The 26,950-nt window shown below is 38.7% G+C and overlaps 1 protein-coding gene across 3 annotated transcripts in view; it reads right to left on the bottom strand.

Moving 5' to 3' along the window:
- svep1 (sushi, von Willebrand factor type A, EGF and pentraxin domain containing 1) overlaps nucleotides 1-26,950 on the bottom strand; it is a 105,689-nt gene that overhangs the window by 32,780 nt on the left and 45,959 nt on the right. For all 3 annotated transcript variants that reach the window (XM_041985048.1, XM_041985050.1, XM_041985049.1), the window contains 7 exons: nucleotides 15,554-15,712; nucleotides 14,062-14,241; nucleotides 11,673-11,852; nucleotides 7,317-7,511; nucleotides 4,749-4,867; nucleotides 4,527-4,656; nucleotides 3,678-3,785 (listed from right to left, as the gene is read on the bottom strand). In XM_041985048.1, coding sequence (XP_041840982.1) covers nucleotides 3,678-3,785; nucleotides 4,527-4,656; nucleotides 4,749-4,867; nucleotides 7,317-7,511; nucleotides 11,673-11,852; nucleotides 14,062-14,241; nucleotides 15,554-15,712 — 1,071 coding nt within the window. The remainder of the gene's footprint in view (nucleotides 1-3,677; nucleotides 3,786-4,526; nucleotides 4,657-4,748; nucleotides 4,868-7,316; nucleotides 7,512-11,672; nucleotides 11,853-14,061; nucleotides 14,242-15,553; nucleotides 15,713-26,950) is intronic.

Below are 26,950 nucleotides of genomic sequence, written 5' to 3'. Positions count from 1 at the left end.
TAGAGTGCATTAAGTGCATTTGACAAAACTTAACAATAGACGTTAAGATAAATTTTAGAAGAACAACTGAAATAATTTCAAAAAAATCTTCCAGATCTTGTTTTTTTTTCTCCTCTCATTCTGGATTTGCTGTACAGTTCTTGATCATCTTGAGTAAAAAGTGTTTTCCTAAGAATCCTGTAGAGGGCAGTCTTCGGCCTCACTTAGTTTTTAGGACCAATGAGTTTCTCTTTCGTAAACAATAGTCATATTAAAGAAAGACTGCTGTAATAAATTGCCTGACTGTCTTCAAGAAAAAAAACTAACAAGAAAGTGATGGAAAATGAGATGGAATAGGCAGCTGTGATGAGAGGAAAGTGTTGGTGTGTGAGATGCTGTGGGTTTTAAACAAAGAACAATGTGAATATCTGCATGAGGATGGCATTATAAGGAGGAAAAGTGAGAGACTGGCCTTTCATTTAACGCCAGTCCAACTCCTCCATTAACAGTAGCAAAGTCGTTCCAAGTCGGCTGACACACGTCTGGCCTGCTGGTGTCTCCCTTTATATTTAGCCTGAGCATGTGTGTTTATGTGTGTGCCTAAGGAGTTATGACTATATATAGAGTTGGCATCAGGGTGTGGGCCTGGAAAAACAAAACACTGACGTCGAAACAGCGCTGGACTGACGTCGTGTGGACCCGAAGCAGCCGCAGCAGCCTGTTATTACAGTGTATGTGTGGGTGTGTGCGTGCTAGTGAGTGTGTTGGATGGGGGTGCACCTCTGTAGACAGGTGGGGAATCATTACTTAGACTTTTTAGTGAGTGAAAAGTTAAATTTGGGGCCTATGCCTGCCCAATTTTGTGAACCAACACATTATTTTTGTGTGTACATGGGGCTAGAGTGAGTGAATTACATGTGCCTCGCTGTGGGAAGCCTGAATAAGTCTGGTGTGTTGTCTGTCACCACCCTGACTGTTTGGGAACAGCCAGAGGCCCAAGAGAAATCCCTCTAAATCTATAATATTTAGTCTGTTTTGGTGGACTGGCCTTCGTAGAATCCTCTACAGGCAGATTGGTCTTAACAACAGCAGGTGTGCAACGCAGTCCTGAGGTTTCTGAAACAAGAAATCTGCCTCATTCAGTTCAAGGTGCTTTGCATCATGCTGAAACTGTGGTTTAATTTTAGTTTTTAGATACAACTGGAACATAAAGCATGATTAAGAAGATCATGCAACTCATGGTGGTTGAAGTGTCTACTGTAGAAGCCTGGTTTAGCAGGCTTCTACAGTAGACAGTAGCAACTCTATCCTATATACTGTTAGTGAGCGTTTATGATAAGACAGAAGTACAAACATAGCCACTATTAACTCACAGAACTGCAAGAAGTTGTCCTTGAAATTAAAGAATTCCCCAAACATTCATTTTTAAATAACCTATATACTTAACTTCTCACTACGTTTCCAGATGTGGCAACAAAAACAAGACAATGCAACAAATACTGATGAGTGGTAACTCAGCTATGCTTGTAGACTCACCTTCCAGTTAATCTATCCACTTAAGTTACTTCATCCAAATTATGTTTCACATAAATCATCCATTATTTCAAAATCCTGTCAAAAATATGTCTTTTAACTCAACATTTTCAAACCTTTAGTCTTTTCTTGAAGGCTCAGCTTTAAACCATTTTATTGCTATTGCAATTTGTTGTGTATAAACACATTTTCCAGGTATCTTTTCCTTTTAATATCCACCTCTCCATTTCCTACATACATCACAGCACAGAAAAAAACTTTTTGGCCTCCAAGGGCCAGATGCAAAAAGACGTGTGTAGATTTATGACTACAACTTTGCATGGACAGAGGCAGAAATAAGCATTTCTTAGGAATTCTTTTCACCAGACACTGTATACATTATTATGCCTATGCATGGTCCATTTTTGGATGAAAACTCTTGATGAAAATAACTATTTCCATATAAAGACACTGCTTACATCACAGTATAAACGAAGCAGTAAAAGTAACAGTAGAATTGGGATAGTGTGACTAAATTTTACAATTATGTTCACCTTTGTGACTTAAAAATATATCTTTCATTTGTTAACATAACTGAATATCTTATCAAACACCCAAAGTGAATAAGAATTGGTATGTTTGTGTGTGCATTATGTGGCTTGTGAAAATGAACCTGGAGCGTTGAGCCTCTTGTCAGCCTGTGTTAGGTGAGTAAGCAGCTATGTAAGTGTTGCTTTCAAACTGTTGGCTGACCTTCCTCTAAAATTACAGACCCAAATTTATGTGGACAATAGGAGGTGGAATTAGCAGGTGATATTGATTAGAAAAAAGGAAAAAATTCTCCTGACATGACATTTGCATAGTTTACGGCAAAGAGCGGAACGGCATACAGTTCTTGCATTGCTCTCACTGTGACCAGACATTACATTGAAAAATAGTTTTCCAGCTCCAGCAGGATGATGTAGACAGATGCACTGATAGAACTGCAGCGTGTCGGCCAGCAGATATTTTAAGGCAGGAAGCAACTAATCAATAAAATTCAGGAAGAGCTGCCATTTGCTATATTCATGGGCCAAATTTAATTGCTAAAAGATGCACAAGCTCTGTGAAACTGTCTGGTTTGTTCAAAGGTAAATTGAATGGCAAATCACTTCCTTATTATTTTTTTCCACTTCAATATACGTTTGGCATAGTCAAACAAAACATGTGAACACATGGTTTGCAGTATATGTTTGGTATATGAATTCACGGTGCACAGTCTTTTAGAAATATCAACTCAACTTTCCAGAAAGTACTGGCCATGGTTTTGTGCATACAGTATACATCTTATACTCCTCTGCTCCACAGTAACTGCAGGGCCTTCCACTTGGTTGCTGGGATTCTGATCTGGGTTGCTATGAAGCGAAGTACAGTATATAATGCTAATTTAAAACTACAACACTCAACCCCTGCGATGGACTGGTGACCTGTCGAGGATGTACCCTGCACTTCGCCTGGGATAGGCTCCAGCTTCCCACGACCCTGAATTGGACTAATTGATATAGAAAGTGAATGAATGAATGAATAAATGAATTTTTTGCATTTTTTCTACAGGTTAAACCTCAGGTTTAAACTTTATTATAACTAAAATAAAAAACAATTAGGTTTTAAACCTCTAAAGTAAAATAAACGTTGTCATCTTCACCAGGAAAATGATTAACACTCAGTTTTGTGTAATAGAGTCACTGACTAGAAAAGAAAATATTTGCATTGAGTATTCAAGCAGTGTATGTGTTAACATAATTAAATAAATCACTGTGTGAAATATGGATGGAATGAGTGCACTTTCCCACACAGAATATTTCTCATAGCAATAACACCTGTGGCTCTCCACTGCCTGCATCTGCTATAACATTAATGACATTGGCAGACACTGTAACTGCCTCTTCTCTGCACTAGTCCAATTCTCCTTCCCTCTTTCCTTTGTTTAAAACACAGATGCACTAATGTCCAGCATCTCCCTCTCTTTCTCCCTTATTCACACACACATACATACACAGAGTTCCCTCCTGATCCCATTTTTCCAGTCATTCCTTTTCCTTGGAAAGGATCCTTTTTAACCATCATCAGCAGAGACTGAGGGTGGAGCAGAGTGGAACAGAGCTGCAGAAGAATAAAGCAACTTCAGACACGGCAACCAGACATACCTGAGTTGTCGGAAAACTGCGGCACGTCCCAAACAACTGCTGTTTCTGTGTTTGCGGCCTGGACCGTCGGCGGCGACCTGCACCTGTCAATCACTGGTGGCTCCGTATCTGGAAAAAGAGAAAAGGGTTTTTTTTAATTAACTCTAGATTAACTCAGCACATTGTATTATTAAACTTTATTATTAAAGTCACAACTGCTACTGTACTAAGACTGAAGCAGATTCTAACAAAATGAGAAAAACCCAGTTAGTAGCAGAGTGCTACGCTATAATCCGATTCTTTAAGTCAGAGGGCACAAGTTAAACACATGTCTCTAATAAAAAACCACAACGTTCCACCGCTATAATAACACATGGAAATGTTCACGGCTACCATGCTTGAGGTTTTTCCCCCTGACTGCAGCGATTACTGAGGGGCTGACACAGGACACCCTCGTTTTTCACTATTTACAGCAACGCTGATTTGGCACCTGCTGGGGCAGACATACTTCCTTACTGGTGACTTTGTTGATTAAATTATAATTTACTCATGCAAACGCAGAAGGAGAAAAACAAACAGATGGTGTGCAATGATAGATACAGATGCTGAATTACAAGTGAAAGCCCGCTAGTTCATTTTGCACATATTTGCTTTTTTTTTTTTTTTTTTACCCCAATCCCTTTATTCTAGAAAAGATATTAACACTTATCCAAACACAAAATCAAAGTGAAATCTGTGAAACTTTGCAGGAATAGTGAGACCAAAACCTTTCCAACATTTCACACAAAAATGTGCCGTTGGAGACATGCCACAGGCCACATACACTATCCATTGCAAGCTTTGATGCAGTCTCCAGAAGAATGAGCTCACCGATGACAGTGACTGTAAAGGAGCAGTTGGCCTGGTTCCCAGAGCGGTCAGTTGCAATGTAGGTGATGGTTTCCTTTCCGATGGGGAACAGCTGAGGAGGACTGTAGATGGGTTTCACCTGCACAACTACCTGCAGACATGAGGCAAGCAAAAAATTTCACACATTCTCTTTTTCCAGCTTCAAAAAGGTCTAAAATTTGTCCGTTTTCCCAAGTTTCCCACCTCTTCTTTAGAGTTGTCAGTGGGAATGGGGATGTTCCAGCTGACGTTAGAAGTGCCACGCCTCTCATCTGTCTCTGCAACAATGTCTTTGGGGCACTGGAGCCACGGTGGCTCAGTATCTAAACGGACCAAATGAAAGAAAATGACATAATAGAATAGAGTCAAACAATTAATTAAAGTCAAGCAAATTAAACCAAAATTCCCATCAGATCCAAATGCTGCAGATGTTGAGCCCATCCCATCCTTAAAATGAACTGACCTCCGTCTGCTCCTTGTTATCAGTGATGGAGCAGCAGTGTGATGTCATCTGACCTCTAATCTCTTTAATCATGACACATCACTTACTCATTATTGACAATGATCCCATCAAAGACAGAAAGCCCCAGTTCCAGCAAAAAGTCATTAACTCAATGTAAAACCACAACCGTAAACACAAAAAAAAAAAAAAAAAAAAATGTCAAAGTGTGTAAATACACTGACAAGCTGTCAAATAAGCAAGTTTAATCCTATTTGCATAATTTACTCTATTAGGTCTTAGAAATCAGGCATCGTAATATTTTAACATGTTAGATCAATGTGTGGTTTAGTGTTCATGTATTTACAGGATTGTTGTTGACTATAAATATTTACAATGATTTAGCTAAGTGGACTTGTATGTAAGAAATATTGCATTTCAGATGTAAAAAAAAAAAAAAAAAGATTAAATAGTTATATAGTTGGTGGTGTTAATCACTGGTTATAGCAGGTTTTCTATGATCCTTTCGGTTAATGAAATTTAAGTTGGCAACTTAAATAAAAAAAGAGATGATAAACTGTTAGTAATTAGTTTGCTCTTTGACTTATTTTTAATTGTTATTCAGCAATTAAAATAGTCACCTTTCAGTTGACAATGCAATGTGGAATCAACTTACTAAGAGAGGGTAAGAGGACTTATCAAACATGAGCAGATGTCTGGTTAGAAAAGCTAGAGTAACATACATGTTTTGCCTTTTCTCTTGCTTTGAGACGTTTCTACCTATCTGTGGTTCTATTAGTGAGAAAAACAATTCCAGGGAAACTTTAGAACAAGTTGAGAGTTGTGTTGGGTTCACAAGTACACACTAGCAAGCAGCAGTTTAGCATAAATAGATACCTTGGTGGAAAGACCCAACTCAGTCAAATCCTGAGTAACTCTAAGATGACTTCTGCATGGTTAGTGGAGGCCGTGGTCTGCAGAAAAGTGCTGGTTTTGCTGGACTAAGGTTTAATACTAACACACACAAACTTCAAACCAAACATTACTCCAGAAGGATTCATCATACCTCTTATGGTGTTCTTTAGAGCCACCATAACCCCTGGATGTAATATTTTTTCCTTTAATCTCATTCTCTATAAAACAATAGAAGTTCAGTTCAGTTCAAGTCTGTTTCAAAGAGCTGAATCTACCATCGAGTGTTCATGCCTATTGAGTTGTGTAAGATAGCCTCTCTCATGTGGACTTGATGACCCATTCACTTAGGCATCCATCTCTGTTCGACGCCAACTCTCTTAGATCTGATCAGCCTCATTCATCTTTACAACAAGGGAAGCATATTTCACTCTGGGTGTCATCAAGACGATGATGAGCGCACACTCAGCTTTTTCACAGCCTTAATTTCCTCTTAATGTGGTGCACATATTGCAGCATGGACTCTTTATTTTTTATTTAATCTGTAAAACTTTCTTTCCGTATCTCTTTTCTCTCTTTCTCAACGCCTATTTGTGACTGACAGGATCAGAGAAACTCATTCTCTCTCTGCCAAACCATTACAAAATACCCACAGATGACTCATCCACCCTTACCTCTCCATGCGTTTTCATGTTTATGGCACCTCTTTCTCTCTCTAACGACAGCCGTACCTTCATTAGCCAACTCTTTCCATGAGGAAATGAGGGGATTGAGGATATTTGGGGGGGAGGCAGGCAGAACTGCTCTGCACCACCTGCTTCACCTCCAAGGCATCTGGAGCACTGCAGTCCATCATAATGATCTCCAGAGCCCTGTCCAAGTTGTGGGGGAGACACGAGAGCTTGGACATGGTATGGTTTGAGTTAGTGGACCCAAAGTCTGCTTCAAAACTAGGCTTCCACCATTCAAAACGACCAGAAAAAGGTAGAGAAGGGAAGTAAGAAAAGAAAATCTCCTTTCAAGATCCCTGCTGGGCTTTAAAATTGTATTTTTGAGTGTTTTTTTTTTTCTTTTTTTTTTTTTTACATTTTTGGATGGCAGTAGGCAACAAACTTCTTGCTGCTCCACTTTGACATTTGGAGTGAATATGTGAGATTGTTTGGACTCTTGGAGAGAAAGAAAATAGGAAATTTTCTCAAAATATATCACCTAACTGTTAGGTGACAAAAATACTAAATTAAACCCTGAGCTGCAAAACACCATCTAACCTCAGTGTAGAGAGTAACTTGACCTCAGTGTATCTCACATCCATGTTACAAGCCCACAGTTTGTTTACAGCTCAAACAGCCATGACCTCTGACCTCAGCGCCGCTGTAGAGAACAAGTCGTATTCCTCCTTAGGGGAAAGCACAGTGCGTTACCTGTACAGACAGCTTTATGGACATTAGCGGTCCAGTTGCCAGAGCTCAGGCACACTGCCTTCCTGTTTCCCTGGAGACTGTAGCCTTGGCGACAAGTAAGCAGGCAAATGAAGCTTGGGGACACAGCCCTTTTCCCACAGACAGGGGGCGACAGCAAGATGTTCTTTAGGGTCCCAATTGGGGGACAACGGACCTCTGGGGAGACAGAATGGGACACAGAGATTAATCTGATGTAGCCAAGTTGTTGTATTGAAAGATGTTGCAGATCAAATGTACGCCTGATTTCACAGGCCTCTATTTGAGTCTGGTTTGTTACTAGAAGTAGAAAGGTTCATTTCCATTTAGAAGATGAGGTAGGTAAATAGTTAAGTTATTTTTAGTTACTGTGTATCAAAAGCTGGCACACAATTTTGGTCAGAAATCAAACTTTTTGAGCACATCCACTGCTTTTACATACTGGAAATGCTTTAGGCATTTTGGGGGCTGACAGTTTGTACATCTTTTACTTGATGATGGATACATCATACTAATTCCCATTCCCTTTACAACTTAACTTGAGTTTTGAAGGCTCTAGCTGTAGGATAAAAAAGGGAAAACTCACTTAGAGGGTCATTCAGAATCAGAGATTTCAGTAAGATGAAAATATTTCAGCATCCACTGAGGGCAAATGACAAGTTTCTCTCCCACCACAGTGCACACAAACACAAAAACAAACCATTCAGCTGCAGTGGCAGAGCTCTGTTAGCTGTGTTACAGAAGTAATGACAGTCTACAGGGAAACGCTCAGATGGTCAAACCAACAAGCTCCAGCTCATCTGGCACAGAACAGCAGAGATGGTGCATATTGATAAGCAGAGAGAGTTTTCCGGAATCAGTCAACTCAGGCTTTTTAAATAGCACAACGAGCTGGTTGGTTGGCAGTGAGTAAGTACAGGCCAGAGCCATGAGGCCGGAGGCTTGTGGCTAAACACTCTCACACTGCTCCTTTTTTGTGTGTTTGTGTGTCTGACCTGAGTGCTCTTTGTGGTGGGCATGAGTGAGTCCAACTATTTTAACTTAACTATCGGTTTTGAAGTGCTGCTTATTGCTGTTGTACAGTGGCTGAGAAGCACATTTCAAAAAACACATTAACAGATGTAAAAACAAAATTACATTTAGGAAAGGCATTTGCAAATTTAAAAACCAAATTTACATTTTAAGAAGCAGATTTTGATTTTAAGTTTCCAATATTTTGTAAATTTATTTCATAAAATATAAAAGCAGATGCACCTTTCACTAAGAATGGGTGCAAATTAACACCATCGGTGAAACCACTGTGTATGTTTGCAATGTTTATATAGAGCACAAACAGTGGATAAAGTATTTTAGAGGCATTTAACAGATAAATAATATGTCTGTGCTGTCAGGTAGACTAAATAGCATATTATGAGCTTACAGGAACATGTATTTAAATAAAAAAACAAAAACAAAAAGAGGATGTGCTGCAAAATCTGCTCTGCATCTGAATAAACTTAGGGCTGAAAAGATTTATTGTAGAAAAATGCAAATTCAATAACATACAAAGACAGAAAAGAAAATCTTTAACTCTGCAGTTGGGGAAACTATAAAACCAGGGATGAAGAGGTGAAAGTTGGGAGTTAAAAGTGAGCTAGATAGATTGCCTTGCACATGACACTGTGTTATTAAATTGGAGATGATTTAGTTTCCATCAGCATATTAACAAAAAAGGCTAAATAAATATTAATTCTTTAAATGTCCATCATTTAAAAAGTTACTGCCAAAATCAAGACATAGAACACCTGAATAAAATAAGACTTTAAAATAAATAATAAAGCAAGATCACACTTTGTTTTATTTTTAAACATTTGACAGTTTTCAGAGCTTTGTAAATTTAGTTACATTTGCTTTGTTTCAGACTCATTATTACACACACTTTCCTCCACACTTGACAGTGTGTTTGCAGCCACAAAGCTCAATCTTTGATTAATCAGTTAAGAAAATTTTGCTCCTCATAGTCTGAGAGTTCTTTGGGTGGCTTTAACCAATCTGCCAGTGGCCTGTAATGTGCATTCTAGGGAGGAATGGCTTGACTCTGACCACTACCATTAGGTCTGATGGTTGAACCCTCTCTACGGTCATTTTCAGAGCTAATACTCCTCTAGACTTGGTAAAATTGGGGATTCAGTTAAATTGGGGGTTGCAACATTCAGCTGGTCTGAGTTTTCTTTCACACTGCAGTCACCCTTTCAATAACATCTTTGTCTGAGGTGACACATCTTATATATACTGAAGGGGAAGAAAAGACAAACACTGAACAGGAAAACTTCCTCATCCACCACATTAGAGCAATTCAACAAATAATTCACACAAAAAGAAAACTGTTACTTGGCCAAATCATAGATGCAAGACAGAGACACAAGTGTGGATGTCTAACCAATGAGAAAGCTGGTTCCATTCGAGGAGCAGCTGCCTGGTTTAATTTAGTTTTCACCGATCAAGTCCCCAAAGTGTCACGCAAAAGCTAAATGGAAAGGCTAAACCATTCAGAAAATCCAATTACAAAAAGGATTTAAAAATGAAGGGGGAAAAGAAGATCAAAATGGAAAAGGGAATTAAATTTTTAAATTTATAAAATTTATGAATTGTGTTATTTATTTCTCCTTTTCAGAAATGGCATTTGAAAATACATTTACAAATCACAGTATTTAATATTAAATGAATATTTCAAAATACAATTTCTCTTTACTTAAAATTAAAAAGTGTAATTACAAAAGCAATTTCATTAAATTTTCTATGAATTATTTTGTGAATTTGAAATTTTATTTAGCAATTTATATTTTCATTTCACAATTAGTTACTCATCATCAAAAGACTGTTGTTATATGGAAGACCCTCCTGGTCCTCCATATGAATGCACCCTCAGATCATCAGGTTCTGGAGAAGGTCGTTGCAGCACAGCTTTATGAACACCTCTGGTCAAATTTACTCTTTAAAAAAATCCAATCAGGGTTCCACACAGCTCATAGCACAGAGACAGCCCTGGTCAGAGACAGCAATGACCTCCTGGTGGCTCTCCCTGACTGCTCAACCTTCTAGACCTCTCAGCTGCATTTGACCCTGTTGAGCATAACATTCTTATCAAGCGTCTGCAGATATACACCGAACTCTCTGGAACTGTCCTCAGACATTTCTACTCTACCTGACTGGTAGGGCCACGTTGTCATGCAGCCACACCACCAGGCATCACAACTTAACTGGAAGAAATAAAGGTGTGGATGACCAACAACTTTCTCCGGCTGAATAGCAATAAAACCGAGGCCATTCTTATTAGCACTTCACACCAGCTAAAATCTTCCTCTGTCACTGGCATTTCTTTTCTGGCCAAATCATTCCCCTCTCTTCCTCAAGTTACCCACCTATGTATTGAACACCATATCCAGCAACTCTCTAAAACCACTTTTTTCCATCTGAAAAATATTGCCAAACTTCACCCCTTCCTCTCTCTGACAGATGCTGAAAAGTTGGTCCACGCCTTTGTCTTCTCCAGGCTAGACTACTGAAATGCGCTATTCTGGAGCCACTCCAAACAGTGCTGCCAGGATCCTGACAAGGAGACGGAAGTTTGACCTTATCACTGCAGTCCTCCACTCCCTCCACTGGCTACCTGTAAATTTGAGAATTGTGTATAGAATATTCCTTCTCACTTTCCAATTCATACATGGCAATGCACCTGAATATTTGAAATAACTCATCCAGACACCAAAAAAAAAAGGTAACCTCTGCTCCACATACACTCATCTTCTCATCGCTCCTGGAATAAGGCTGAAGAAAATGGGAGACAGAGCCTTCCAGGCAGTAGCTCCACAGACTGTGACTACCTGAGAGCTCCACAGACTGTGGAGTCTTTTAAGAAAACTTTCAGTAGTATCAGTATCAGTATATATGTATTGATTTTAATGTGTCTGTGTTCTCTTTATCAGTAATTTTACATTGTTCTAACTTTATGTTTATTTTTCTTTTTTTTGTGTAGCATTTTGAGATTTGTTTCATAAATGAAAAATGCTTCCTAAATAAAATGCATTATTATTATTATTATTATTATTATCGTTCTCCCATCAACATAATGGAGGTCAATCTGAAACATGACAGAATGTAAAAGATTAAAACCAGTCTGAAAAGTTTCTGGCTGCTCCATACAAACAGCCCTTTATTATATTTTTGCAACAAACCTTTCTGAAATCAAATTTTCTGATAGATAAAACCATAATAATAATAATAATAATAATAATAATAATAATAAGTAGTAGTAGCTACACACAGTGTGAGATGGTAGTTAAAAGCAAGGGGAGGGCTTACCCACACACCGGGGTTTGGGTCCACTCCACTGAGAGTTGGCCTGACAAGTGAGTGTGGAGTCTCCTTCTAACCTGTAGCCTCGGTTACAGCCCACCTGACACTCCGCCTTGTAGGACGCACCGCCATTGCTACACTGCAGGAAGCCATGCTGGGGCTGGGAAAGAGGTGGGCAGGAGCGTACTGAAAAAGTCACAAGACAATAAACATGAGGATCCAAACCAGCAAATGGAGAAACAAAAGCTGTAATATTTATTGTTACTTTTAACTGGATCCAGGTCTTGGTTTATTTTTTCACCTCCATTTATTTAGTAAGGTTCATTTCATTCAAGCAGCCTAGAATATTTTTGAATCAAGCAACAGAGGTGGAAAAAAACTGTGGTCTATCATCTATAATGCTACATTACTGAAAATTAGCTTTTTCCTACTTGATTAAAAACCAGTCTTGGTTCAGATATCATGACAAATCCCATATGTATGCTTCTCCAAGGTAACCAAACAAATATATTTTGCTCTAAAAGACTGGTGTGGAAATGCTGAAACTGAGATATAACTGATAAACTCAGGTACAGAATATAAATCACAAGACAGGGAGAAAGCAGTAATTAACAGCAGGAACACAGGAATGAATCATCTTTAGCAATAACTTGGGTCCTATCATTTACCCCAAGTGTGAAAGTCCCTATGAAATAAAAGAAAAAAAAATTGGTGGTGTGTGCGTCTGTTCTGAGTTATGCCGGGGTTTAGGAGAGGGTGTGCGGCGTGTTATTTCTCTTCACCACCCATAGACAGACTGACAGTTGAGAGGAGACCCCCTCCCTCAGGGCCTAACTAGCTGGGAGGTCCTACAGTATGTGGCAAATACAAGGCAAGAGTAACCCGTAGAAGCAGACATATGCACACACACTTAGAAAACATATACTGAAAGCCACATATAAATCTTCTGCACACACCCTTAAATATTCAGTGTCTTGGTATTTCTGAGTCACTCTGCTGCAGCTTTTCTGCTAAAACCAGCAGTTTCCTCATTAATCTCTTGACCTCTCTAGCTCCCTCTTCTCTCCTTTCTTTCCATTCAGTTTTTTAAAATGTCTTGCATCATCTACTGTCCATCCTTTGCTTTTTTCCTTTAAGACTCTTCCTCTCTCTGCCATGAACTTTGTCTCTATCTAACTGAATCCTCTCTACCTTTCTTCCTCTAAACATCTGGCCTGTAAAAGCAGTAGTTGTCCCTGGTAAATGTTGACTCCTCAGCCAGTCTTAAGAACATATAATCTTAATCCATGCTAGATATCTCCCACACATTTTGAGTTGTAAGAGACACAGCAAATCAGTACAGCAGATCAGCTCATACGCTTCAGCTTGACAAGTTGATTTAGTGCAGTGTAAATGTTTATGGTGGTTTGTAGACATCACAGAAGAGGTTTACAATGCTCTGATAAAGGTCATAGCTTAATCTGGATTTATACAGAACACAGTGATGAGGAGCCTGCTGTTATTAATAGGAAAACTCCTCTGTTTCATAAGAAAAAACAACATCTGTGAACTGAAAAGTATTGGAAGCTTTATAAATTATTTAATTGTGAAAATCTGATGGATGTTTAGAGCAACATATTCCAGATCAGACCATCCACTGATCTGAAGTATTACAGTTACAGTTAAATCCAATTTTCTTTCTCAACTCTGGCACTTTAGCTTTGATGTTTGCTTCTCTGTTCTTCTGGTTTTGTAAAGTGTCTTTCTGAAAGTCAACAATTAAAATATGAGGTGAAAGAAAATGTGAATGTGACTGCAGCCATCCCAACTAGCCACTTGTTTACAATCTAAAAAACATTTAAAAGACATGCCACGCAATTACATGTAACAAGCTAGAGTGTAAAAGTAGATCTCTATCTATCTCTTGACACTTTATTGATCTGCAAAACAGATTTGCTGCAGGGAACACAAACCTCAGAGCTAGCCACCTACATGCTGAGAATAGAAAAATTAGCATGATCACAGACCATGTTTACAACATTTTCTGTCCTTTCCGGATGCTTCTGCATTCTTGCCCACTGATTCCACCAAAACAAGTAGCCACGGACATTGTTTGACAGTGGCATCATTGCTTTGTACTCGGTTAAGGGGCATTCCACACCAACTGAGATGTGTTTAAAGAAATCAAAACAAGTGAGTTTACATGAACAATGCCGTGTAATTAGATCTGGCTATGCAAACTTTTCAAGGCTTAATGGAGCAACATCATCTCCATTGGATTTTACTCAGGGAGAGAGTTAAGCCACCAAACAATCATTCTATAAGAAGATGTTTCTACGCAGATGGTAAGAAATGTGAGGATAACTAACAGCAATTGCCTTCAATTGCAGTATCAGTCATGAGGTGTTTACCTCACCTCTACAGCTGGCTGGTGTCCCCGACCAAGTGCCGTCAGCCTGGCACAGTCTAATGCTGGTTCCCTGGAGCTCGAAACCGGGCTGGCACCGCATTCCACAGGCAGCATCAAAGTGGTTGTTACACACATTTTGTACAAAAAAGCCATTTTCTGGGAGAGACAATGTTGGACAGTACACCACTGGAAGAGGAGAGAGGAGGAGAGGAAAAATATCGTTCATTCCAAATTACAGCATGGCTAACAAACCGACACAATGTGAAACACATACAGAAAGCCTGCATGTAGGAAACTCTGACTCTGGAACACAGTAAAAAATTACTGTTCCTGGCAAAAAAAAAAAAAAAAAAAAAAAAAAAAGTGATAGCGTAAAAAATTACATGTCAAGCTTCACCTTCTCATCTACACAGAGGGAGGCAGAGAAAACAATGTAGCGTGTGAAATTGGTGATTAATGGATATTGTTGCTATCAGACGAATTGTTGAGTGGAAAAATCTCTGGCTCATCCTTCAAATACAGGGAGGGGAAATTAAATTACTGGAAGCAGATTCATGATAGGGGACGCTCTAATCTCCAATCTCTAATCTGTATTCCAGCTACAATTACAAGACTTTATGACTGTGTTCTTATTAAGTGGAAATTCCTACTGTATGAAAACATATTTTTACTTTTGGAACATGTTTTCACTACATATGCATGTGCAATGCTCATCATAACCTACTCATGAGGCCTGAAAAAGGAGACCAGTTCAGAGACTGCACAGCTGAGGGACTCGTGTTGTGATGAATGGGATGAAGAGCAGAATAAAAAATATGCATGTTGAAGGAAAATTAACAGATTTATTACTCACTGGTACCCTGTCTGCAAAATATACACTGATACAGTGTGCAAAAAAAAAAAAAAAAAAGAAAATCCTCTTTATCTTTGTGTTATGCTTACTGATAGGGTGTCCTTGTAAGCAGATGAATGAGGTAAGTTTAACTTAGTCACATTTGTCTCCTGTATGCAGCACAGTGCAGCATTGCAGTGTCTTACAGTGCAGCTTTGAGGCAACAATATTAAACCATTTGCTAAATAGCTAAATTTCCTTCTCATTCCTAGAGGCTGAATTCAAACTACATTAAATGGCTATAAAAAAATTTTGTAAGCGGTAAATAAAAAAACTCTAATATGCTAATGTTTGTTAGCAATGGGAAATAAAACAGCAAGGTAGTTTTTCTGGGCTGTCCTCACACAATTCTCCACAATGACATAGTAAAGGCAAGCTGTTGGAGTGTTTTGTTAATCTATTAAAAGTAAGAATAGGTAATTATGTACTGGGATAAAATTCTGCAGGTATAATGCCAGAAAAATTAAACAAATATTTCCTAAGGGGAAGACTGATGGATTCTCAATGTGTAGAGTAGCATAAATGTAACACCTCCTCAGGGTGTAATCAGTGTTAATATAAATTATTCATATCTAATGGTGTGCTAAACAGATCAGTTCTTCTTACCCTGGCAGGTCATGCCTACAGGCTGATAGCCAGGCTTGCAGACACAGTCATCGAGGGAAGTGCTGCCAGGCTGAGAGGTGTGCTGTGCATCAGGACATGGTAGGCAGGTGCTTAGACTTCCTGGTGTCCCCTCCGGTTTATAGGTGCCAGATGGGCACGCTGTTCAGACAAGAGACAGTGCAGTCAGAAATCACTGACATTTCTTAGTATGAAAATACGTACAGTATGTAATGTTTGACATGAGAAAAGACACCGAGGTAGCTGAGGAAAAAAAAGGTTGGATGAAGAACAATTTGAAAATGTAGTTGGAATAAAAAAGTTTTACATAAGTGTTATACTTTAAATATTGTGGAGAAAATAACTGGACAATGTTACTTCATTTGTCAGGTAAAAAAAACAACTTTACAACACGTGACATCTAGAAATCAGTTACTAACACCTAGGCCTAGAGGACTACTAGTATAATATCTATGATAAATGGAGTTATTAAAATAAACATCTCAAACAAACAGTTAAATCCCTTGAAAAACCAACGCCAGCAGCCTGTCAATTTCCTAAATAACTTTGCTGTGTAAACAAGTACAAAATCAACCAACTTCTTAGCCACTGATTGGCAACACATTTGAGAGAGACTAAGCAAGTGTGCATGTTAGATTCATAGCCTACATCACCCATCATAAGCCAGTGTTGCTGTGTTGTTTCTACTATGTATAAACTGGTATAATGAGCTTGAGGACTGGACATCGAACAGCCAATCAAAATCTGAAAATGTGTAGATGCTGCATATGTGCGGCAGTAGCTCAGGAGGAAGAGCAGTCCAACCAGAAAGTTAGTGGAGCGATTCCAGGCTTCCCCTGACTTCATGCCGAAGTGGCACCGAACCCCATGTTGCCTCCCGATCTGTCTTTCATGTCCATGTTCATGTGTATGAAGGTGTGTGATAGAGAAAAGCATTTAGTAAAATAGCAATAAAAGTGCTGTATGAATGTGTGTGAATGGGGAATGTAGCGCTCTGAGTGTCAACATATGACTAGAAAAGTGCTAAATAAGTACAGTCCATTTACCACGTAACTTTAAATCTTTAATCTAGAACACAGAGTCGTGCAGGCATGCACTTGGCATGACAAATCAACGGTAGAACTATCTGACAAGAAGAGTGAGAGGAAGAGAGTCTTCGAACAACCAAGAGTCTTTTTTAAGAGCACCTCCTCTGTGCAAACTTTCACTTTTTGTGTGTTTTTGCTATCGAATTCAAAGTAGGACAAGAAAATACATCACAGGCTGGTCTGATTATGTCTTCCTGCTAATAGCTCATGACTGTAGTTTTCTCAAGGTGTACAACTACAATAGATTCATAAGGATTTTCCCAGTTTCTTCCAACTTCTGTTATGAGTCCCAGCAATGCTTCTAGTGGTTTGGGAACTAAATTAAGGATGAAAGTATAAAAAAAGAGAATCGACAGACGTTTTAGACCGGAACAGGAAGTGGTTAAATATCATATCTTATCTATAGTTATGAAGGTGTCAGGAATTCTTGCCATGCACTCATAATAGTAAACTGGCTGTAAGTATATGATCAAGCAACACCAATGCATACTTTGGAAGTATTTGCTGACATTTTTGGCACCATCGTCTACATATTCTGACAACCTTCTCATCCCAGCTTTAAACGTGACTTAAATAAATCTATTCAAATGACACTGCTGCATGTTTGCTGCAGCTCCATGAAAATCATAGCACTGTGAGTTAATTTGTTAATGCACAGCAGTTGTCTTTTCATTTCTGGGTGTTGCAGCATTACTGGCATCTTAATCTATACAAGCAAATCCAAGAGTTGTAATAACAACAAAAAAACAACCTTCCATATTGACTGCAGCTTTTTCCAAATAAAAAAAAAGGCTTCAGAGGAAAGGGAAGCAGTTTAATTTGATGCCATGTGCTCAAAATGAGAACATAATAAGACTTGATCCACACCCACACACATCGTTTAAACACTTTTAACAAACCTAAAAAAGAAAATGTAGTGTAAAATGTTCACAGTCTCATGGGATTTAAAGTCTTTTATTTCCAGCAGAAAAATTGAAGTAATTACGAGGTTTATGACTATTTTAGGACTAACAATCTAAAATGAAAGAAAAATACATGCACATTGGGTGAGCAGGTTCAATTATAAGCAGTACTAAAGGTGCAACAGAGTAGCCACAGTACTAATATTCTTCACAGCTCATTTAGTTTTCTTAAGCCAAAGGCCAGGTGTGAATTTCCACTGCTGAGTCAATGCCAGCTCAGCCTCTCCCCTCCCTTTCTCTCAGATGCAATAGGTCATCCAGGAGATGTTGACCAACTGTAAAGCAGGCGGCGACTGCTGGCAGTGAAACACACCCAGTAACCCACATCAAATGTAAACACACAGGAAAAATAAAAACATGTAGAATACCTGGTCTGGTGCAGGTTGCGTCTGCAGTTACCTTTTCGTTCTGTGTGTTTCAAACTAACAGGAGGCATGCTACATAAGATGGAACATCAGCGGAAAGTGTCCTCTCTGTTCAGGTCTTTGGGAATCTGTTTTACAGCTTCATTTCAGGTTTACAGGAACCACATTTATTTTTAATGTGAATAATATTTTACACAGGGTGCAGCAATGGAAATACTGTACCTGAATATATAAAGCTTTCATTCCTGGCAGGATGAAAGAGCTGGCAGGTAGAAATGTGCGCAGTGTGATCACACACTTAGACACACACACACCCCACACAGAGTGTAGAAAGACCAGACCTGGGATCTGGCGACAGGATTTTAGATGAAGAAAAGAAAGGACGATGAGATGAGAGAAAAAGTACTCATGTATCTAAAATAATTTCATTAAAAAGAGGACATGGAGAAAACTGTGGCTTAGACCCCATGCTAAAGCTAACTGTATTTGGATCCTGAGCTGGTCTGAATTATATAGCAGCAGAACATATTGTTTTGGACCCATCTACTCATTGCCCGTGGCTCTGAAGTTAACTCTAAAGAACTGTACTCTTCATTTAGGGAGGAAGTGAACCGTCAGCAGCCAGATGACCATAAAACTGAAGGATCCTGCTGTGTCTGGACAGGCTGTAGCCATGTGGATGGACAGCAGCTGGTCAAAGACAACTAGCCTACCCAGTAATGATGTTACATGAGAGGAACTTAACAATCGGAAGCTTTTTATTTAACATTAAGAGGAACTTTTAAGTCCTAAAACTAATAATGAAGTTAAATAAGAAGCTGGGACATTTGCTTGTGTATCATTATCTGCTTTCTGAATCTTCTTAAAGAAAATACTTTTTTTTTTCCTGAAAGAATAATTACTTTAATAAAAGAAGTCATGTGAAGGCCAAATGATTACCTTTGTGAAGAAATTGGGAGATAAGATAAGTGGAGTTATCAAAATGGATGTTTGCTTTGGCAACAAGGCAGCTCTCCTTCATCATTCCTGAAAAAGCAGCCGACTGATTCTCTGGAGGGCCCACCTGGACTATCTGCTTATCCCTCTATTAAAGAGAAAGCTTGATGACAGTCCATATAGTTTTCTTGTCAGCAAATACCATATAAAGGCAAAAACACAAGAATAAATCGATCCAACTACAACTAGTGATGATTGCAAATTCAGACATTCCTTTTGGTGAAACAATTATTGATCTGTAAAAGTAGGAGTCATAAAAAAATTCAATAGGGCTTCAAAAGCATATTAATGTGTGAACGCAGCCCCCCACAAAAGCACCATTAACATCTGGTTTCTGTAATGCTCCCCCATTTTTTTTAGCCCTCATCGCTCATGTAGAATTAAGTTAAAACCTCACGTCTGAAAACAAAGATTTACAGCTCATGTGTGACTTAACTTTCTAAAACTGTCACTAACATTTATAATATATAAAAATAAGAATATAACCTCTTTAGCTTCAAAAGGAAGTTGAAAAGAAAAGAAAACAATTAAATCAAGCAGAGTCCAGTTCATCTGTTAAACTCCTTTCTCCTAATATGAAGTAAGTCCCTGAAACTGGCAGACACATCGGGTCCGGGAGCCAAAGTTACTATCACACGAGAATCTCCTGCGTCTCAGGGGGGGGAGACTGGGTTCGATTAGCCAGACCTAAAAACAGACCGGGGACGGAAACGATGAAAGGACATCCAGAGGGAGAGCGAGAACATCTGCCTCCTCGGCCACATGACAAACAGGCAGAGCGGGAGGAAGGCGAGCGCACATTCTGCTTAGTCCAACAAAATCCACAAACATATGTTTCAAAACACACATCCAGTGCTCGTACACTCACCGCTTCCCACATCTTCTTTCAAATGTAAATCATTGCTTTATAACAGGATGAATTACTGCTCCAGGCACAATCTGAAATATTTGAGTCTAAAATCTCTGTCTCTATTTACTGAAATTTATGAAACTGACATGCTGACCGATTTTTATCATTTTAAAGGGTAGCTAGGATTATTTTAGATGGTATTCTTAAGCTATAGCTTGAATAAACATCCATTTTATGTTTATTTGTTACTATAAATTGAGTGTAGGTTGTTAGGAGGCAGCTCTCTCCCTTCATGCTTCATGCATAGGAAGGGAAATAACAGGGATATCATTTACTTTTTTTGTGTGTGTTTGTTTTCTTTTTTTATAATCAGAATATTAAAGCTACTTATTACCTTTCAGAGTGTGTCTCATGGGGAGCATTTGTCATTTCCAAGGAGGAGGCCTGCCTCCAATGCAACTTTCTTGTTGGGTGTGTGTGGGAATGTTTTCTCTTTATTGGATAGTGAAGTTGATTCACTTAGAGGTGGAAAGACAGACACTGTGAAATGTGGAAATAGTTTGTTTTTGATGAATGTGCTAGACTTGTCCAGGCTGTGCAAGCATCATCATCTGATGGCAGCTGGAACAAAAGTTTAAGTTGAAGACATAACAGATGGATGGGTCAATTCATTTGAGTAAAAATGATCAGGTTAGTAACATTAATTATAAAAGGAAGTGCATCTCAAAAGAAAAGACATTTCCTATTTTATAATCAGCAGCTAATACAACTAATGTACAGGTAGCTCAGTCTAACATCTGCTTCAGCAAATATTCGGCTGGTTGACTGCAGCTGACCTACTAGCAATGGCCAGTTTTATTCTGATGTGTCTTGGCTGTGTCAAATTCATGTTACTCTGAAACTGACTAGATCTATTTACAAGCAGTAAATAATGAGTAACATCAAATGTATGATATGTTCTTTTTAACCATTTAATTGTTTCCCCAGTATTACATAGAAAACAAATGAGAAAACAATCTGTATCAGCTGTCAACCAAATTATTACTATGGCTGAAAAAAAATGCTATCCATAGATCCAAAGAGTGAAAAATGGGACTTCTTCCTCTTGGCTGGAGTTCATTGCATTGGACTAAGTCAAAAATTAAAACTTTGCTCTGGTCTCTCCACTCTGAAATTCCTTTTAGAAATAACAGATGCAGTGCTATCAGGTCTGCAGAGGAGAGGAAAAATCTGTCTTAGTAAAGCCAACATCAGTAGTGAAATGGTAGTGAACAAGACATGTATAAGTTGCACATCTGTAGCATTATTACTCCTTTAACATTACAAAGCTATGCATTTTATTCACATGGTAAATAACAAGCTTTTTGTTTCTAAAATTTGGCATCTACTGGGATAAAATGTGAGTAATGACTGAAAGTATGCGCTCTACCGAATGTCTTGTTTGGACACTAAAGTTTCCACTTATAATTGACAGGTCCCTTAAACATCTTAAGGGCATAAACAGAAATTGGAAAGAGAAAATGTATAGTCTAGGCCAAAAAAAAAAACATAATTTCAGATAAACACGGCCTACATATACCTTTACTGTAAAGCACAAGGTTATACGCAGCTCACACTGAATTCAAACGAACCACCAATGGAGCATAGTGGTGAGAAGAACACTTTAGATTCAATTACAAACTTACTAATCATTTCTCTTATGGTGGCATGTTTCAACCACAGTCTCATTTACATCTTTTCAATGCCTCATTACTCATCATTGAGTGAGGAAGATGAACCTGGGAGGTTGTAAAAGAAGCTCAAGATTGCATCAGACAGTCTTCACAGAAGACATCTATCACCTGCTCAAGCTTCTGCTCTGCTTGGAGACCGTCTGTTTTCATAAGAGCAAAGGCACAAACCAAGATGTCCACTCTGTTTCTGTGTGAAACAGTCAATCACATGAATTTTCCAACCTTAATACAAGGGTCACCTGAAACAGGAAAGGTTTGGGAAGCCCATCCTTGTGGAATGTCAAGAGGCTGTAAATCAAATCAGAGTTCCAGTGAAGTCTGGTGTGCTCTCCAGCTGAATCGCAGGGTGAAAAAGGTTGGTTTGAGATATGGCTGCTGCACAGCTGTTGACAAGCACAGGCTCCATCTGGGGAGAGAAGAGACCTCCACAGACCTCCTGATTGCAAAGAAAGGAAACTTCTACAATGTGATGCACGGAAGTCTTTAGAAAGGAAATTGCACAAGTCCACTGGCGGCTCATTCACTGTTTTTCTGCTTATCACTTAGTCCTGTTCCTGAAGGACAATGACTTCACCGCAATTGCTAGATACCTCTCCTAGATCTCCAAGGCCTTTCCAAAGACTGTCCCTCTTGTTTATTACAGACTTCAGGAACACGGACAGTCATTTGAAGAGCGAGGTAAACCGCTGAACAACTGTGCAAACACAGGTTGGTCTCTGGTCTGGTGTGCATGATTGCAGATGTCAGTTTGATGAGAGACGCTGTGATAGGAGGTCACGGTATGAGCTCAGCTCTCTTGGAACAACACTACATACTGTAACACTCTGAATGTTAACACCAGCATGTTTAAAGAGAGCTGTTTTCATATCCTTGTCAACTGTTGTGTCACCATTTAATCATATTCCCCAGCACTTCTTGACCTGACACGAGAGCTGTTTTTGGCATACAATTTAACACGTGAAAAGAAACACGACACATAATATAAACTAAACACCACACAAAACTTCCATAGTAGCCAAAGAGTTGGGGCTCCCCTTGGGGGTTGGAGCTCAGGGAGTGTTTTTGCTAAACAGATTTGCTGACAGGCAGTATGTGTGGCATGTTTGGGACTGTGTGTTTGGGTTGCATGTGTTAGTAGATATGTGCACTTTTGTGTTCAGTGTAAAACCAGCAAGACAAATCAAGAAGAGGCTAATGTCTCTGGCAGTAAGTTACAGAGAAAAAGCTTTGAATTTTGTATATTTGTGGACACTGATGTAAATGTCCACACCCCACCGTGAGGAAGATGTTTGATTGTGGACATGAAGGTAATTTATAAAGAGCTCTCCAGTGGGTCTCAACAAGAAAGAAAGAAATGCTTCTTTTTCACAAAGCTGACAGCAGCTGACTTCCTCCATCATTAGCCTTTGACCCTTGATGTACCGTGTGTCCCTCTTCATCACCTCCTCCAACTGGAGAGATTTGAGTCAACAGATCACACACAAACCCACACATTATTCATCAGAAAGTGTAAGGAAGTAGTTGTGAGCTGAAAGAGCACTGAAGAGGGTCGGTGAAAAAATCCAGAGACAGATGAGGGTCAGCGACACGGACAAACATGCTGGACATGAAGAAGGGCAAAGGTCTTGAAAAATACACTAGAGAGAAGCACTTAAGATGCTAAAGGAGACATCCATTCCACCTTCAATCCTCTTGGGGACATTTTTCAGTTTAAATTATGTGTGAGTGATGCAAAAAGGAAGGACAACAATGTTAACATGGTTTGAGAGCAAAAAGTCAAGTTAATTCTTTTTTTCTGCAAACAAAAATGTGTCTAGTAACTAGTGTGAAATCTGTTGTATAATGTGTCTGTGATTATCTTTGGTGTTGAGGTAATGTTTTAGGTCTTTACTTATTTTTTAAAAGTCTTTTACTTGTTTTTCACTGTTAAAGAAAAAACATTTAACTATATAATCAAAAGTCTAACAAACTCAAATATTCCAGCAAATATAAATTAGAACTACTCACACAATAATTAATAACAATAATAATAATAAAAAAGAAGATTTACCAAATTTATGAAGTCTTCTTGACTAAAACTATAAATGGTACTTCTTGGAACATATTCATATAAACTACAAACAAAAAGTAAGGCATATTCAGCTTTGTGTGTGATGGGAATGCACCTAAAATGCACAACAATCTTTACAGGTGAAAATAATTTGACCTTCTCTAAACATCTGAATGCACATGTACAACTTTTCAATGTTTAAGTGCATATTGCAGAACATGATGTCCTCTAACAAGGAGATTAACAGCAAAAGAAACCAAAAGAAGCATCTGAACCATGAATCAACCACTAAATGCTCTGGCCAAATGCCATTTAAATAGTCCTCTTCATCATGCTGTTCACATTTTGACATTATAAGACCAAGACGACACCAAGGACATGACAAGTTATTGAGACATTGGTATTATTATGTTGTGGTATACCCACCTCTGTTGTTAGCTTTTGTTTCAATAAATTATTTGAGATGACGGAAGAACATTTTTACATTCCTGTAAATTTTACTCAAAAGTTGAGTATCCCTACCTTTTTGTGAAATGTATATACTGATATATTGATATTCTGGAAAGAAAACCTGAGACAAAACTATCTAAATGGGCAAACATTCAGGTAGGTATTCAGAAATTAGTTCCAGTTAGGAACTCACTTTGTGTAAGTGAGTATTGTATGTGCAATTCTGGGTAATTACAATATGAAGATGTGTAATATAAATCTAAAATGCACATACAAATGACTAAATACACCTTTTGGGCCTTGACCCTACAGATCTGATTATGTTCTGTCTTGAAAAGCTTTCAGTGCATATGCACCGGATACATTTGAGCAATCAGTGTTTTAAGATTTTCAAGCTTCCGGCTCCTCACAGATCCACAAACACATGCTGAATTAGATGGTGGTGGAAAGACGGGGTGTTAGTAGATTCATGTGTTTCAGGTGGGAAATAGATTTTTCTCTTGTGATGCAACCCGTCATCACCTTTATAGTTTGTATTAGAAATGATTCATTTGCATTGATTCAAATTTCTAAACTATGAAAATTTAATTCTAGACACTAAAATTCACTTAAAAAATGTTGATCAAAACTGGATTTGTGTGTTTAATGAATGACCAGTAGGTCAATACTGGTCAAAAGAGTGGCTTGTTTACTTCTGCTGCACCTGGTAACTTGGGGCAGTAACATGAGAGACTCCTGGCAAATGAGGATATAAAGGGGGAGCTGGAAGGGCGGGGGCAGAGGCAGGCATGGGCACTGTCAGACAGAAGCAAAATAAAAAAGAAGCTTATGGGGAAATGAGCAGAAAGATGGAGGGATGGACAGAGGAAGAGTGCTAATGACACTTTGAGGTTTGGCTCCACACCACTGGCTGTTTCACGGCTCCTTGTTTTTCGTGCTGTCTTGCTGAGGAAGGTCTTTTTAGGGCCAGTTTATAGCCTCTCTGCCCTCTCATTCCTTCATCTTTGCCTTTTCTTTTTAACTCCCAGAGAAGCCTGAGTTTATAATACACGTCATGTTTGTTTTACAGCATCCTAGAATGAAAAAAAAAGGCAGGAGCAGTCATCAATTATAGCTTTTTACAGACCTATATGTGTTGTTTAACGAGGGGAAAGAGGATGGAGCATCAGAGCTGAAACATGTGGCGTGGAAACAGGATCTAATATGGATTTCAGTGCTACACTTTCAGACTCGCATAAGAACTAAAGCAAATCAAAAACATCAAAGGGCAAAAAAAGTCTTTAAAGTACCTGAGAGCTGCTATGATAATGGGTTTACTCAAACCAGTAAGATTTTTAAAAAAAACTTTTTCAAACCCTTATTATTGTGTTCCACTTAACCACGTTAACCCAGTTTATTTGTCACTCTTATGTCATTGTGTTATTTTTGTTCAGCCACAAAAATGTGGGCAGGAACCTTCTCAAAGATCACGAAGACGAGCAGTACAGAAAGTCAAGGGACAAGAAACACTTAAAGAATCTGGTCAGTTTACAAAAGGAAAAAGCCTGTTCTGACCCTAGATTCTGTATAGCATCAATTAATCAGCATAGCTGCTCTCAGCAGGTTAGATGTCAACAGGTCATAAGATTTTTAGCATGGATGAGCTGATCAACAGCAAACAAGGTGTTTCCGGAAAACCACAACACCCCAAATGTCAGTCTCACTGTAGTCTGACTGACTGCATGTCAGCTGCCCTTTCCTTTTGCTTGGTAAAACAGTTATATAGGAGCGGTTTTGTCAAGGATTCAATTGTACAATAATCCAGGCCGAAATCTTCTAGTAAATGTTAATATTTTTTTCTAAAAACATTACATCCTAATAGAGTCATTTTTGCATCTTTGCTCATCAGTCAACACAATATTTAAAACCTCAGATATGCTCTATTCTATTAGTAGTGTTAAAGAGTCACAGAGCCACAGTCACAATATTCAGACACCAAGAGCTTTCCATCCAAAGATGCAGGACTCTATAGTAAAGAATTGCCCTCAGTTCTGTTTTCTTTCCACTCTCTTCATAACAGAGAAAAACATGAGCCTAAATCTCCATCCAATCAGTTAAAGCAATTAACTGGGAGTGGGAGAGTTGGAGGGCCAGTCCTAAAAAACCCTTCAGGGAAATCCCAGGTGCTCGCTTCGTGCGCAAAAGTGGAACAAAATGAGCCAAAATTCATGTTGAGCAACTAAGACTTTCATTCTCACCACAAAAACATTGAGAAATAAGGATTTGGACAGAGGCAGACAAACTGAACAGAAGCAGACAGTCTGCAGTGGTTATTGGTGCCGGGGGGGTTTGGGGTTTATACAAATAAAGGAAATTGAGAGTGTTTATGTAACATGTTGGACGAGTTGACCAAATTAGCTTTTTTCTGATATAAAATTAGTTTGAAAATATTTAAGTGCAAACAAAATATGGAAGTCACTTTTTATTTAAGGACTATGTTTATCTCAAAAGTTTTTTTTTGTTTTTTTTGGCTGATAATGACTAACAAATGGTAAGACATCATTTAACAAATGTAAATATTTTTTTTTTCTTTTAGACTGTGGGGTCTTAAAAACAATCTTCCAGCTTTGATCCCCATATATTTGAAGTTTCATGGTCTCTTACCCTGGTCTTTAGTTTCCACCAAATATTCTTGATGACATTCAAAACTGGACTTTTCCACAATCGCATTGCCTTTTTTAGGACTACAGTGGCTGGATCCTGTACCAGCTGTTATAGTGAGAGTGGCAGTGTGTACTGACAGGGAGCCAGGTCATTACAGGACTAACATGCAGATAACCACACACTCTGAATCACTCACTAACCTGACACACCTGGACTGTGGGTGGTAGTGATGACCACCACAA

The sequence above is a fragment of the Melanotaenia boesemani genome, chromosome 5 (genome assembly GCF_017639745.1).
Source record: "Melanotaenia boesemani isolate fMelBoe1 chromosome 5, fMelBoe1.pri, whole genome shotgun sequence".
NCBI classification, from domain to species: Eukaryota; Metazoa; Chordata; class Actinopteri; order Atheriniformes; family Melanotaeniidae; genus Melanotaenia; species Melanotaenia boesemani.
This window is presented reverse-complemented; position numbering and strand designations above follow the sequence as displayed.